At 46.6% G+C, this 13,881-nt stretch overlaps 1 protein-coding gene across 1 annotated transcript; it reads right to left on the bottom strand.

Annotated features, from left to right (window-relative positions):
- Positions 1-5,650: 5,650 nt before the first annotated feature.
- On the bottom strand, positions 5,651-13,569 carry LOC104403415 (cathepsin E-A-like). The gene is made up of 9 exons (XM_010011583.1): positions 13,514-13,569; positions 13,173-13,350; positions 11,033-11,150; positions 10,416-10,534; positions 9,755-9,954; positions 9,239-9,361; positions 8,438-8,582; positions 5,926-6,024; positions 5,651-5,830 (listed from the first exon to the last, which is right to left on the bottom strand). The coding sequence occupies exons 1-9, from the start codon at positions 13,567-13,569 to the stop codon at positions 5,651-5,653; spliced, it is 1,218 nt and encodes a 405-aa protein (XP_010009885.1).
- Positions 13,570-13,881: the final 312 nt, after the last annotated feature.

Below are 13,881 nucleotides of genomic sequence, written 5' to 3'. Positions count from 1 at the left end.
CCATGCTTCCTCTGGGTTTAACTGAACTTCTCATTTTCTCTTGCAAGTGGTTCTCACACAGGTTTGCTGAAAGTGCAGAAGGGCTCAGACAAGTCCTAAGCAAGAGGATTTGGACACCTAAAGAAGAGGCATTATGGTGACATGCTTTAAGCCACTTGGTTGAAATCTGTGACCCTGTAGGTAAGACTCTGTAGGGAGCCTCAGGAGCGGATGCAAACTAGCTAGCACACACGGCAGCGAGCTGTGTAGGCTCACCCAGAGGAAACACTGAGTTTATCAGAAAAGCAGAGATGGCTCTTCTGTCCACTTTGGATCCACACTGAACAATGCGACCTTTGGCCGCTCCTTCAGATTAAGGTCCATGACATCTTTGTAAGACCCGCCAACAGTTTCGGTTTCCACTGAAGTGGCTAGAAGGGAGGTGTGGGCTCATTTCCCTCCTCAGCAGGGACAGGTTCAGCCCACCATCTCTCACTGTTTGCAGCAATGCTTGAAAAATGAGGCTCCCCACATGTGTGGGGCAAGAGCCTCCCCCTTTCCCGCAGAAGCTATGCCACTGGAGAGAGGGAAAATACAGGATTAAATGTTTAACTTCATTCAGACAAATGGAAGAGGCAAAACTGCTGATGAGCTGGGCATGGGGGGACTGAGCCTTGGCCTCTGCTCCTCAGAGCATCTATACGGTGTACCTAGTGGCTGCTTATTGTGAAATGCTGTTCCCAGGTGGCCTCCCTGGTGATGCAGGGCTGTGGCACCCTCTCAAGAGGTGATGGAGCTGCAGGAGCAACTGAGCTTAGGGCTCCACTCTTGCAGAGATCTCCAGTTGGAAAGCTGCAGATGTCCCATGCAGACAACTAAATGGCTCAGGACTGCTAGCAAAAATTGGTCTCTGCTTCCTTCCCCCCTGGCCCATTCCCATGCTGCCCAGATGTATCACACATGTTCTCCATTAACCCAAACCGGAGCCAGCAGCTGGCCAAGCCACCTCCCTGAACCTCCTGGTAGCAACCTGACCCTTCAGCTGCTGCTCCTATCAGAAGTGTCAAAGCAGGCCCTGAAAGCAGCAGCAGCTCTTTGGTTTTAGCTCTCACTCACATCTACACAAATGCAGTCCGGAACATGAGGCCAGCATTCCCCCACAAGTGAGCATCCAGGTAAATGGTGTCCCTAGAAAAGGGAGAGACCAGGTAGCTCAGGGACCGGGAATAACAGAGGGAGAGGAGACACAGGAGTGATGGGGCTGCAGCAGCCAGCAAGTGGTATGGGCTGTGTGGAATGATAGCCTGTCCACCCAGCTCTCTTGCTCAGAAAGTTGCACTTTAGATGACAAACCAGGGTCTCTACCAGGGTAATTGGCAGCATCAGTGGCTCCTGGGAGTCTTCAGGACCCCCTGAAGCTGGGAAAGGAATGAAGAGACCTGCCTGCTCCTGCTCCTCTGGCTAGCAGCTTAGGTGAGGAGCCCGTCCAGTATGGCTGTCACAGAGCAGGACTCTGCTGTCTCATCTGGGTAGGCTCTGGGGAGAAAAAAATCCATCGGTCTCCTCACTTCTACCTCTTCCAGCTTTGTTTCAGTCTGGGAACGGGGTCCTGTTGGTGTGCATTAGACATGCTCTGAGCAGTGTCACCCTTTCAAATCCTTCAAAGACACTAGACAAAAGCACATGTATCCCTATTAGTTTAAGAGGAAGAGGACACTTAGCCCTAGGAAGACATGTTTAAAGTCGGATTATGGGAATTCCAGGTGTGCAGAAAAGCCAAGCACAGATTTCACAGGTACTTACAGAGGCACTTCTCCATGCCATGAGGTGAGGTGAAGCCAGTGTCTGACAGCAGCTGAGCAGTGAGGATTGATCACAGTTTTGCAGTAAGGCATTCTGGTGCAACTTTGTCCTTGCCACCCCACGGCAAGTCCTCAGGCAAATCAAGTTGCTATGGTCAGATTTGACCAACAGAATGAGAACCTCAGCAAAGTGAAATGATATTGAGCTAAACAGCACCTTAGCCTAGCAGTCTGATTTTCTGGGTGGCTGTTACTAGGTAATACCAGCTTCTGGCAGCATCCTCCAGCTTTTCAGCCATCAGAGCCCCATACTGCTGACTTACCCCAGGGAAGAAGAGTCCCTGCCATGGCCTGTGACAGTGGTGGAAACACACCGTTTACCCTTCCCTATATCAGCAGAGAAAAAAAGATTTTCTTGCAGCACTCAGTCTTTCTTCCCTATTATCTATTTTTTCTTTCAGCCAAAGCTACACTTTTCAACTCAGTATTTTCTCAATATAATTGCATCTGCAGCTGTCAAGGAACTCTATTTACCAATGAGCTTAACTTTAACAAATGGTAAAGTTTAAGTATAGATGATATGTTTTACACATGTCACACAGCTAGACAAATATAAAACAACTGCTGCTCTCCTTGGGAGCCTGAAACACTCCTGGATTTATTAAATTCAGGAGAGCAATACAGGTTTCGGAGGAGTTTGGCCATACTCCTCCCAGCCATGCATGTATAAGAAGAGATTTCAGTGGCTGTGGCGAAAGTCTGGCCTGTTATCTAGCTTCATCCTCACAGCACATGAGCTTGAGGAGCTGTGCTTCTCTCTGTAAGGGCATTTTCAGCCAGAAAATAGAGATAACTATGAACTGCCCAATACGAGTCTGCACTGAGGGTCCAGTCCCACTATATCTCCTTACTCTCTTCCGTCGCCTCAGCTTTCACCAGGGCTTAAGGTGTTGGAGCAAAGCGCTCATCCCCCCCACTCTAGACATCAGCATGTTTCATGATGGCACTGCTAAGCCTGAAGAAGCCATCTCAGCCTCATATTGTCCAGCTCTGCTTATCTCCCATCATCTTTTTCTCAGCCTGGCTGCTACCTAGGACATGCACTGCTGCTTTCCACCAGGACATTGCGCATCTTAAAAGCAGTGATTCTGCTGCCTCTGCCAGCACTCCCTGGCCCAGCAACTGTGTTCATTCTTCAGTGGAGGGTAAGGCTAGCCACGCTGTAGCCATTAGGAAGATAAAATTTTCAGTTAAGTAAGTACCACGGAGGTGTCTGTTAGACGTGTAGACACATGTTCTACGAGGAATGACTGCTCTGAAGTCCCGCAATGTACTCTGCACTACACAAACAGCATTTCACATGTAATGGACCAGCTCCAGTTTAGCTGTAATATTGTTTGTTGCTTGGAAAGAAGCTAGTGCTGGGATGACTTACCAGAAAAAATTTTGTCTCCTCATTTGGTCTGTTATGACACTTCTGCAAACATCTGCAGGCTCTGATTTTGGGATTCTGTGCTCTCTTAGGCACGTCTCCCAGTACACGATTTGCCTCAACATGGTAAATGGACTATTTTAGCAAAACCAACAATTTATAGTTCATGTTTGCTGGTATAAACAATGTCAAATTGTTGCATGAATAAAAGCACTTTGAGAAACACAGTCATCTTGGCTGTACTGAACTGTCAAGAAGCACTTCTGGCAAAGGTTTGACCTGATGTCTACCAGGAACAGCGAGGCAGACCTACAAAAGCTGGCAAAGCTGGAGAAGACTGAGGATAGAATAGGGCCAGGATAGACAAATAGGTCAGAGCAGCAGCTTGCTCCCATCACATGGTGCTAATCTTGAGCAGGGTAAGAGATATCAGAACAAAGAGAGGGCTGGTCCCTGCATGTACTGCCTGACTTCTTAGCACCTATTTCTTGGATGTGTTCATGCTCTGTGCTGGAATTCACAGAACTGAGTTTTTGGTGTAAGGACCGACCAGCTTCAGAGACATGTCCCATCACCTTTAAAATCCTCCATCACAAATAACAGATCTCTGACTGCAAGCTCATGTTTGAGGAATATATACATATTTTAGAAAAACAGAAATGTACCAGCCTATTAAGTCTGCTGCATAGTAGGGAAAACAAAAATACCCCCCTGCTGTTAAATGAGTGATAAGGCTTTATGGATGTTTGCCTTGGTTTACAAACACACAAATGACATTTCCTAGACCAGTAAGTTAGCTCATGGTCACTCTGTTCTTTAAAAGTGACATGGACAAAGGGGAAACAAGATGAGAGTGGCCTGAAATACATGGTAACTTCATACAGCTCCATCTTGTCTGCAGAGAGACAACTGGCAGCAGGTCACCATTGCTACAGGTTGATAGCCTGGATGCCAGATGTGTAACACAATGTGGCTGCAAACAGAGTCCTGAAAACATGTACCGGAGAGAGGGAGTATTTCGTACTGGAAGGTGGGATCAGTATTTCACAGATACCTACAGGCAAACCAGCTTGCTTTAATAATACTTACTGAGTCTTACAACTAAAACCTTCAAGTCTAAGGGACTGTGACCCCAGCGCTGCCACGGCCAGTAATGGATGTTGTGTTTGGTCTGTGCTAAGTATCCAGACAGGCGTCAGCAGCAAGTCCCCCGGGGTCCCCCACGGCCCCTGCCCCAGCCGTGCTGCAGTGGGGCCAGCCTCCAGCTCTCCACAGCCCTGCCTGGGAGGTGGCTGGTGCGCAGGGCTGGGGCTGCAGGCGCTTATCAGTCAGCTTTAGGGAGACACGAGCAGCCCCAAGACCACAACACATCCCATCGCTCCCCTCCAGGCTGCAGAGCAACCTGTATTTTCAATTTCTGCTGCATGCCTTCTTCCCCCTCCTCTCTGGCACAGGAACTGCTGTAAGACAACATAAAATGAAACTGAAACAGCGCTAAGACCGAAGCAGTTGGTTAAGTTTCATTCACATGTACAGGGGCACTATCAGTTCTAACAATCCAAACAAATCCTCCAATGGGTATAATTTAGGTGAATCCTCTTTTGCCAAATACAGCACAGCTACAGAGGTGTTCCACAACTCTGCCAGTGCTGAAGCTGCTGCCACTGCTGACAAGAAGTGGCTGAGCAAGAGGCAGTAGATGTCTAGTGGCAGAGATGTCAGACACTAAAAGCAGCATCTGACCTAAGACACGGGCATTAAGCGCTGAGACCCAAAAGAGAAATAGGAAAGTGTCAAGTGAGAATGAATCCAAGGGAAAAAGCAGATTTGAGAGATGGCGTAAGGAGCAGGAAATGGTGTGGAAGGAACAGTAGTGGGCATTAGTGGTCACACACGCATCAGTCAAATTCCCCTTTATATAAACCGGTTGGAGCAAGCCAATATAAAGAGAACTTCCATGGCACTAGGGAAACAAGGCTGGACAAAGCGCTAGCCATGGAAAATAATGAGGAAAAGGAAAGCAGTGGGAAATAAGGTGGAAAATAGCACACAAGAAGAAAAACGGATACCCAGACCAGCCCAGAGTGCGATTAGTTTCCCCTGCTCATGACTGCTATCTTGTCAGCCTGGCACTGTTCAGCATTTTTTATCCTTCCTCCTGTTTTGCAAACCCGAGTGATGAGCTGTTTTCACTTCACCCTGAGAGCTGTGGTGCCCATCAGATATTCAGGAAAAATTGTTTCTCGGTTGTAAACATACAGACGTTGAACCAAGCTATATAATTTAGGACAAGGATCACACCAAAGCCCTTAAAACCTGGTGGGGGACAGCGCAATTGTATTTAGGTCCAGAGTTTCAGTTAAAGCCCTTCTTCACACTTGTGTTGAAGATCATTATATTAACATTCAGGTTAAGGCAGAATAAATGCTATTATGACTCAGTCATAATCCTTGCTATGAGCAGCTTTTGCAAATCCCACTCTGTCATTCCCACGGTCAAAAATGCAGTAAAAAGCAGACATAAAGACATCTCCTAAAATCCAGAGCAGGCCATTGCGAGTGGGGATATCAAGAGCCTGAAAGCCGCTCATACAGAAGGTTTGGTCTTCAATAGACTCCTGGAAAAGAAAGTACAAAGTGTCCTTGTGGTAGCCTGCTCCAGCCCCATCTCAGGGAGCAGAAAACAGGGAACGGGGAGGCTGCGGATACGCACCTTTATGACATACTGCTCTGCTGTCAGCTTGTACTCATGGTGTCCAATCGTGAAGCTTATGTGAGGCAAGCTTGACAGTCTTCTGCAGTCTACAAGAAACTGTGATGCACAGATTGAGACAGGATCGGTTTGCCTTTTTTTAAATACTGCCTTTTGAATACAAGACTTTAGGGGCAGGTAATCGTGAATTTGCAACAAACAGCAGCAGGCAGACTTGCAGCCCAACACTGCCCTCAGGCTTCCCAGCTCCCGCACTGGGTCAAACCAGCCTAGCAGCTCAGACCACCGCACCAAAGCCCCGAGGGACCCAGCGCGGATGAAAATCCTCGGAAGCCCCAAAAGGAATGAGGTGGAGGAAGAGGCTGATGTCCCCCCTGTAGAACTCAGAAGCAAAACTGTGTGAGCCCCAGTGAATCCGTATCAGGCAGGACAGCTGAGCAAAAGGCTTGGACTGGATGGAGGGAACTGCCTCCAGCCCACAGAGGGAGCACTCACCCCACTCCTTCCCCTAACATCATTTTAGGGGGAAAAAGCCAGTGAGGAAGAGAGCACTTTGTACTTATGCTCTGTCCTGGAGTGGGATTTAAAGAGCAGAAGAACTAAACTCTGGCACGGTCATTAATTTCCATAAATAATACATCCACTTAGGGTAACACAGAACATAATTTCCTGGCCTTTCTAGTTATTTCATGAAACAACTGGTGTGTCAAATGGCACTGCAGAATGCTCCAAGCCCCAGAGGGATCTTTGTGTAAACTGTAGTGTTTAAAGTCATTGTTTTAGAGACGTCCTAGAAGGAAGAATCTATTCTTCGTTGTTGTTAAATCTGCTTTATGAAAACATACCTCTAAATCTTGTGTATACTTATCAGGTGTCATACCATTAGAACAAAATAAACCATGGGATACAGAGGATAAGAGTGAAAAAAACAGTGTAATGGTTTGTAGGATACAAGAAGCAAGACATTTTCATTTACATTTATTCATTTACATAGCTAGTGTGTCCAGAATAAATCAGTCCTTGCTGGAAAGAGATATAAGTTCTGGTGAAATCACTGGTGGATGCACCCACTCATAGTGGGATAAATTTGAGCCAATGTATGCAGCCTGTCTGCGGGTGCTACAAAAACAGTCATAGAAAGTCTTGTTTTCAGAATGCTTTTTTGCAGAAGCTGAGGTGTTGGCTGAGTGTTCTTATGTTAGCACTGGAGTCTATGAACTTCTACTGCAATGACCTGTTCCTTGTTTATACTATGCTAATATAAGCGCATTGGAAATACACAAGTGCCACTCCAGGTTTTCCTCTTATGAAAGGAGGCAGATTAAAAGCCCACTTTTGTCTTTGATCTTTGCAGAGCAACCATCACACTCAGGTTTTTTCCAAGTGCAGTTTTGGGTCAGGATCAAGACAGCTGCAAAGTTGACAGAAGCCATACAGGGCAGCTTTACCTGGGGCACTGGAGCTGTGCTGGTTACCCGTGGGAGTCAGCCAAGGGCCAGCAATAAGGCACTTCGGTAAAAATAAGCTGCTCTTTCTTTCCCTGGCGGCAGGTGGATTTAGCCATCCCAGGCTTGCTATCTCAGTGCTTAGACATTACAAGAGTTTGGATTTGCCATCTGAATACTGACAGCAGGGAGATGCAAAGGGCAGTAGAGAGACACCCCAGCCCGGCCCATGGGCAAGGCAGTGGGAAAGCCTAACATACCTCGAGCAACCTCAGCTCATGCAAGCCCCCCTCGACTGATGCAGGGAGTCAGGGGTTGCAGGAGTGGGGTGAGAGAGGCTATCAAATGATACATCAAAGCTGTTTTGTCCCACTGGAGGAGGTGGAGGTTCTCCTGAGAGGGCAGGCACGGGTGGGAAGGAGTTGTGGGGAGAAGCAGCAAGAGGGATGCAGGAGAGAGCAGCAGGAAAGAGAGGAAAACCAGTGAGGAGACAGAGGAATAAGAGACAACAAGGTCTGTCCAAGCACGTGGCACATCTGCCAGGAGCCAGCGTGGTGAGTGACAGCACTGAGCCTTGCTTCCCAGAGCCCTGGCATGACGCTGCCTGCTCCACTGCAAGCTGACAGTGAGAGCTCCTGTCAGAGGAGCCATTATAGGGTGTAATTAAAATACCTTTCCCTTTTCATTTGATGCTGATGGGGCTGGCCACGGCAGCATCACTGGGGAGCCAATGGCTATAGCTGAGGACACTGAAAATCCTCTGATTTTACAGAAGAAAATGATCTCTGATGAAGAGCAGAGATTGATTCCTGAAACAAATGCCTCCATTATTTCCTTACACACCCGTACTAATGAGTATGGGAGAGGAGGTGGACATTTGTGAGGAGGGCTGGGGCAGCAAGGCAGGTGGGTCAAAACCAGCTTGGCTCCAAGTTCAGTGCTGTCCTGGAAGCAAAGCTTTTGCTGAGACCTTTCTGAGCAACTATTTTGGTTATTTTTCCCACCCTATAAGCTCTTTGCACCAAATACAAGTTTCTCTTCCTGTTTCCTGGCTGTACAGTTTTTACCTCTCCAGTACGCGACGGACTTGCCCCAATATACTCCTGTAATCGCCTGATTTGTGAAGAGGGGCCCGTGATAAGAGAAGTGCCTGAGTCAACGATGGCTTCACAGCCATGGGAGCAAAATGCCACCCGGCCCTGGATCTTTATACTGCAAGTGAAAAACAAAGGATCTTTAAACAAATGGCTTATACACTGTGACTGAAGCAGCATATTACTGCTAGCTAAAGCGCCAGAGTACAGACTGAGGTTAAAACTAGCTTCCAAGTTTTGCCAGTCTTAAAAGACAAGAATGTCTTTACTAGACAAGAAAGTAATAAAAGGGAGAGGAAGATGTCTTGTCTATGGACTCACTTTTCTCTCTTGGGACTCCTACAGCCCTAATCATTTGCTGCCTGCAGATGAATTTGTCCTCACCAGCAGATATGTGTCCTCATTGATTTACACAGCATGCTGGAGGAGGAGCAAAGGGACACTGACTTCTTTGATCAAGGTTAACAGGAAAGATGAGAGCAGGACCCAGAGCTGGATTCTGTTTCTGGGTGCCTTGACCTCTTAACTGAAGAATCCACCAAGATCGAACTAAAACATACTAACATGCCCTCCCAGGAAACAGCTACCCATGTCACAGCAGATTTAAAGAGCTAATAAACCCCTGCCACATCCTGGTGAAACCCCTCTTTAAAAGGCACAAGGGTAAAACACCGCAGCTGAGTCCTCCTGTACAAGCAGGTGTTATACAGGTTTTACCTGGGGAGGTGAATTCCACCAGGTGTTTCATACATACATACATACATACATACGTACTTGTTCAGGTGTATTTGCCAATAGCTTTTCTCGGTGACTGGGACCCAGTGGATCGAACCTTTGTAGAGAGAATGGTCTATCCCCCCCAGAATCAACTCACCACCATTCTCAGTGTCATCTCCCCTGAAAGCAGAAGACAGGTTAACACAGGCATGGGAGTGTGCCAGCATACACTTAAAAAGCAAAAGACAAACCACAGCCCTTTCTAAATGCAGGTGTGGATAGCTGAAAGGGATTATTTCTAAATTATAACTGCATATGTCCCAACTCAGAGCCTCCAAACAACCTCTGAGAAGATGTACTGTAAACTGCCAGGGACTAAGATAGGCAGCAGGAGCAGGCTGAGCCAGTTGCTACTTTTGCCTCAGAATAAACAGAACAACAAAAAAAACCCCAACCAAAACCCAAGAAATAGGGAAAATTACTTTCTCAAGTTGAAGCTTTATACAGATGCACGGTTGTCTCTATCAACAATTAAAATAGATTTCTTTTGGCAGTGATGCTTTAAAGACTGACCTTTTTAGATAGAAAGAGAACACTGGCTCCTCTACCAGCTGCTGGTTCATGATGCTGTCAAACACGGGCAAAGCATTACCCACTATCAAGGAGGGGTAGCCCAAGCCCAGCACACCATCAAAATGGGCAAGAGCAAAGGTTACCCCTGGCTCAAACACCGACTCGCCAAAGTCCTGGCCCTTGATGGAGATGTTACTTATCTGTTTGGTACCAAAGGAAGAAAAACAACAAACCCAAAACAATTGAAAGCAAAGACACTATCAATTACAAGACATTATCCACATTTCAGATCCATATAAATGGATTCATTCCATTTATAAAACCTGCACAATATCCTTGTGTGACTTGCGTCGATAGAACAGGTGCCCATTTGGCAGGTAGACTGCACCAATTCTTTTTAATGCCTTAATTCTGTGGCTGTTTGTCTATAAACCCACGACAGGACCCAAGGAGACAAACAGAAATGAAAAACAGAACCTTAGGGGTTTGTCTTGGTAGCCCAGAGCTGGAGCAGCACCCACACCTCTCAGCACCCAGCTTGCTGGGGCCTCACCCTGCCCTTGCCTAAACCAGGCAAGGCTTTCCAGGGCAAAGCCAGCGTGTGAACTGCCCTGAAAATAGCTGCCCTGGAGGCTGACACCCGTTTGAGGTGGACACTCACCTGCAGCGTGTCTTTGCCAGCAATGCCCAGAAGCTGTCCCGTGCCATACTGCAAGGAGAAGGCTTCCCCTCCGTGCTCATACGAATCTGACAGGAAGGACTTAAATTTCTGGTGCACCCCTTCACGAAACAAATGACATCTGGGCACCGAGGGGAGGTGCTGGTGATGCACCCGCTCCCCAGCACAGAACCAGAGGAGATGTAGGAGAGACAGATTTTTGCTTGTCTTACAAGGAAGGTGTCGATGGAGGTTGCTGTTCCCCTGCAGGCACCCCAGTTTTTCTGTACCTTGGAGGTTATTTTGGGGCTTAAAGACAAAATAAAACAAAAATGGGCATTTCCACCAATATTGGTAGCTCTCCCAGGTTTATTTTCATGCCTTTTACATCAGGCACCTCACGGTGCAGAGGGACCTTTGGCAGCTGCAGCCAGTGCCTGCCCTGGCTGCGGGATGACACAGAGGGGCAGAGACAAAGGAGCAAGCCAGGGAGGGGAGAGTGACCCTCAGGGTGCTCCCAATCCTCCCCTCCCAAATCTACTGCAGGCCAAGGATGGGAAAGGAGAAGTGTCCAAGGAACACAAGACACAAAGAATGTAAGGGACAGTAACATTTCTTACTGCATGCTTCGCTGATGCAATAAGCAGAAGGGACCCAAAAGTTGGAGGAGCCGGTGTCAAACACGACGGTGAACTTCTGGGGCGGTGTGCCGACACTCACAACTCCATAGTACTGTGCCTGGGGGGCAAACAACACAGTCAGCTCCGGGCTGGTGAGCTATTCCTGAGAAACAGGCAGACTCAGGAGCATCACACAACACTTCCTCGGGGGGCTGGGTGCGATTTGAACACGAAGGCATGGCACAGGGAAGGGCATCTGGCTCCAGGAGTGCTGCAGGCAGCAGATTTCACTCCAGCTGCATGCATAACAGTGCAGGGGTTTTAAAGCCTGTTAAGCAAACACTCAGTTGCGTTCCCCGATGAAGTCAACACGCCCTCTTGCACCGACTTCAGTGCTCAAACTCTCACACAACCACACGGGCTTTCAGGCAGCACTTTACTGATGGCAGTAACAAACCAGTGATGTAGAGACAGCACGACCTGTCTCCGCCAGCATCAGAGGGCTCCCACAGCTGGCACAAACACTGTCACACGTGGCTGGGCTTTTTCCTTTGTAATTATCAACCACTAGCAAGTCAAAAATCTATTCCGTTGCATAGACTGTATCTGATGCACTGAACAAAGTTCATCCAGTGGAAAAGAAATGACTGACCATTCCTGGATACCAAGTGAGGACAGAGATAATCTGTGAACAAGTGAGTGCTGGAGTGAAGAGCTTATCCACATCCCGAATGCAAGCATCTAAGTGCCCCTATCTGGCCCTGGAAAAGCACTTCAGCATTAAGAGGCCTATTTTTAGTAAGAGGCATCTCTGGAATTCAAATGAAGATAGAAAAGCAATAGCCAGTGCCAAGCCTTTTGTAGCAATACAAATATTTGAATATCTATCTTCAAGTGCATACTTGTTAATACACTGAATATAGTTTCTGACCCTGCAGTTTAGGGTCTGGATGAGATACTCATGAAAAGGCAAGCAAGTGCACTATTTAAGAGAATATACAGTAGGATTTTATTCCTTTCTGTATTAAACAAACCTTTATGGATTAATCTGTAAAGTGAGGTAGTTCTGAGACATGTTCGTCAAAAAGAAAAAACAGAAAAACCGCAAACACGCTGCACTGAAACCTCCTCAAAACTGTTCCTGGTGCTGGCTGGATATGTTGGGGGAGTGGGTTTGTTTTGTCCTTTTGAGATTTATCCCTCTTTGATAAGCTTTAAAGCAGGCTGAAATGTTTTGACGTCCTCCTTCTTCACACACATCTCTAGCTCATCTTGACATATTTCATTATAGCCCTCAAATGTCAGGAAGTTCTTGCTGAATTAGTGTGTCCTTCCCTTCCCTGTTCAGATGCAGCCTCCACAACATCTCTGCAACTCAGCTTTTTTTTTAGATAAGCATAACAGAATAACCAAATAAAACAGAGAACAGACCATCTAAGTGGACAACATGCTAAACCCAGGAAAGACAATTTACAGAACGGTTGACCTGCTGACTTGCCTGAGATCCAATGGAAGTCCTTTTTATCCTTTTTCATTTTAGGTGGTCAGTTCAGCCACGTTAGTGTGAGACCCAGGTCAGTCTCCAATATTTAATACACGTTAAGCTCAGGAGATAAAGGCAGAAAAATAAAAACTCTGCCTGGGTCTTTTGTTATGACTGGTTTATGATGCCACACGGTCAGAGAAATAAGATTTGGGGGATTTTTTTGTAACCTTCAAACATGCAAGTTTCTGATAAATAGACTACAGCTAACTGAAGTAAGCAATTCTGACACAAGAAACCCAGTCCCAAACCAAGATTGATACAGGCAAACCTACATTTGTCCGGAGACCCAATCAAGTCCAATCCAGATCTCCACAGAGATAAAACTTGTCACAGGACTACCACTGCTAGACTACGTCAGCTTTCTACCTGGGTCCCATGATTACCAGGATCTAGACATGCTTTATTTTGCAGACTAGTAGACTAATTTTTATGATCCAGTATCTAGTGATGTTATGACTTAATAGCATAGAGCAACAAGCCACCTCAAGGCCTATATATTCATTGAGAGACTAGATTTGAAATGTGCTGGAAAAAATAATGTGCCTTCAAGAGAACAACGAGCCCTTATGATTGCATTACCAAAACTGTACTTACATTCATGTAATCATACAGCCTTTCTGAAGCGGTTCCGACTGATAAAGCAATATCTGCAGGGAAGCAATGCAGGTACCTCCGGGCAAAAATGTCAGGGTGGTGATTCCTCCAAAATTCCTCTAATTCTCCCTTTTCCTTCAGCTGTTTCTTGATAGATTTGAATCGAATGAGGGGGATTCTACAGAAAACAAACGCACAAGAAAGTCACCGGTTCTGCTTTCTAGAGCTCTCGTATGCTCTTTTTTTCTTAAATTTGCTTCTTTTTTGAGACCTCAAGTAGCAACAAGCACCCTGGAAAGCATGTGAGACATGTGCCAGTGATGCCAGATGCATTTTCTTACCGTTCCACAGCCAGGGTTAACGGGATGTAAACCACAGCCAACAGCATCACCCTCATGGCTCCAAGCAGGTCAGAGTCTAACAACACTCATTTACTCAGAAGTCCCTTTTTTATACCTCGTTGTCAGCAGAGGGCTGTTCGCCAGGTCAATCAATCACAGGAGGTCAGTGCTTTGGCAGAAAAGTGATTCATTTGCTCTCAGAGAAACCGCTGGATTGTGCAAATAGTGGTGTCCAGTGGAGCTACTAACACACAGACACTAACAGGGCACAGTGTAGACCAAACAGACGTTTTATTTGTAGACCAAATAGACATTTTATTAACAATCCTTTATGTCATTTACATAAATACATGGCGTGAGCTTGGCTA

The sequence above is a fragment of the Nestor notabilis genome, unplaced genomic scaffold, assembly GCF_000696875.1.
Source record: "Nestor notabilis isolate BGI_N333 unplaced genomic scaffold, ASM69687v1 scaffold5940, whole genome shotgun sequence".
Lineage (NCBI taxonomy): Eukaryota > Metazoa > Chordata > Aves > Psittaciformes > Psittacidae > Nestor > Nestor notabilis.
Note: the sequence above shows the minus strand (reverse complement) of the source record. Positions and strands in the feature narration are given on the sequence as shown.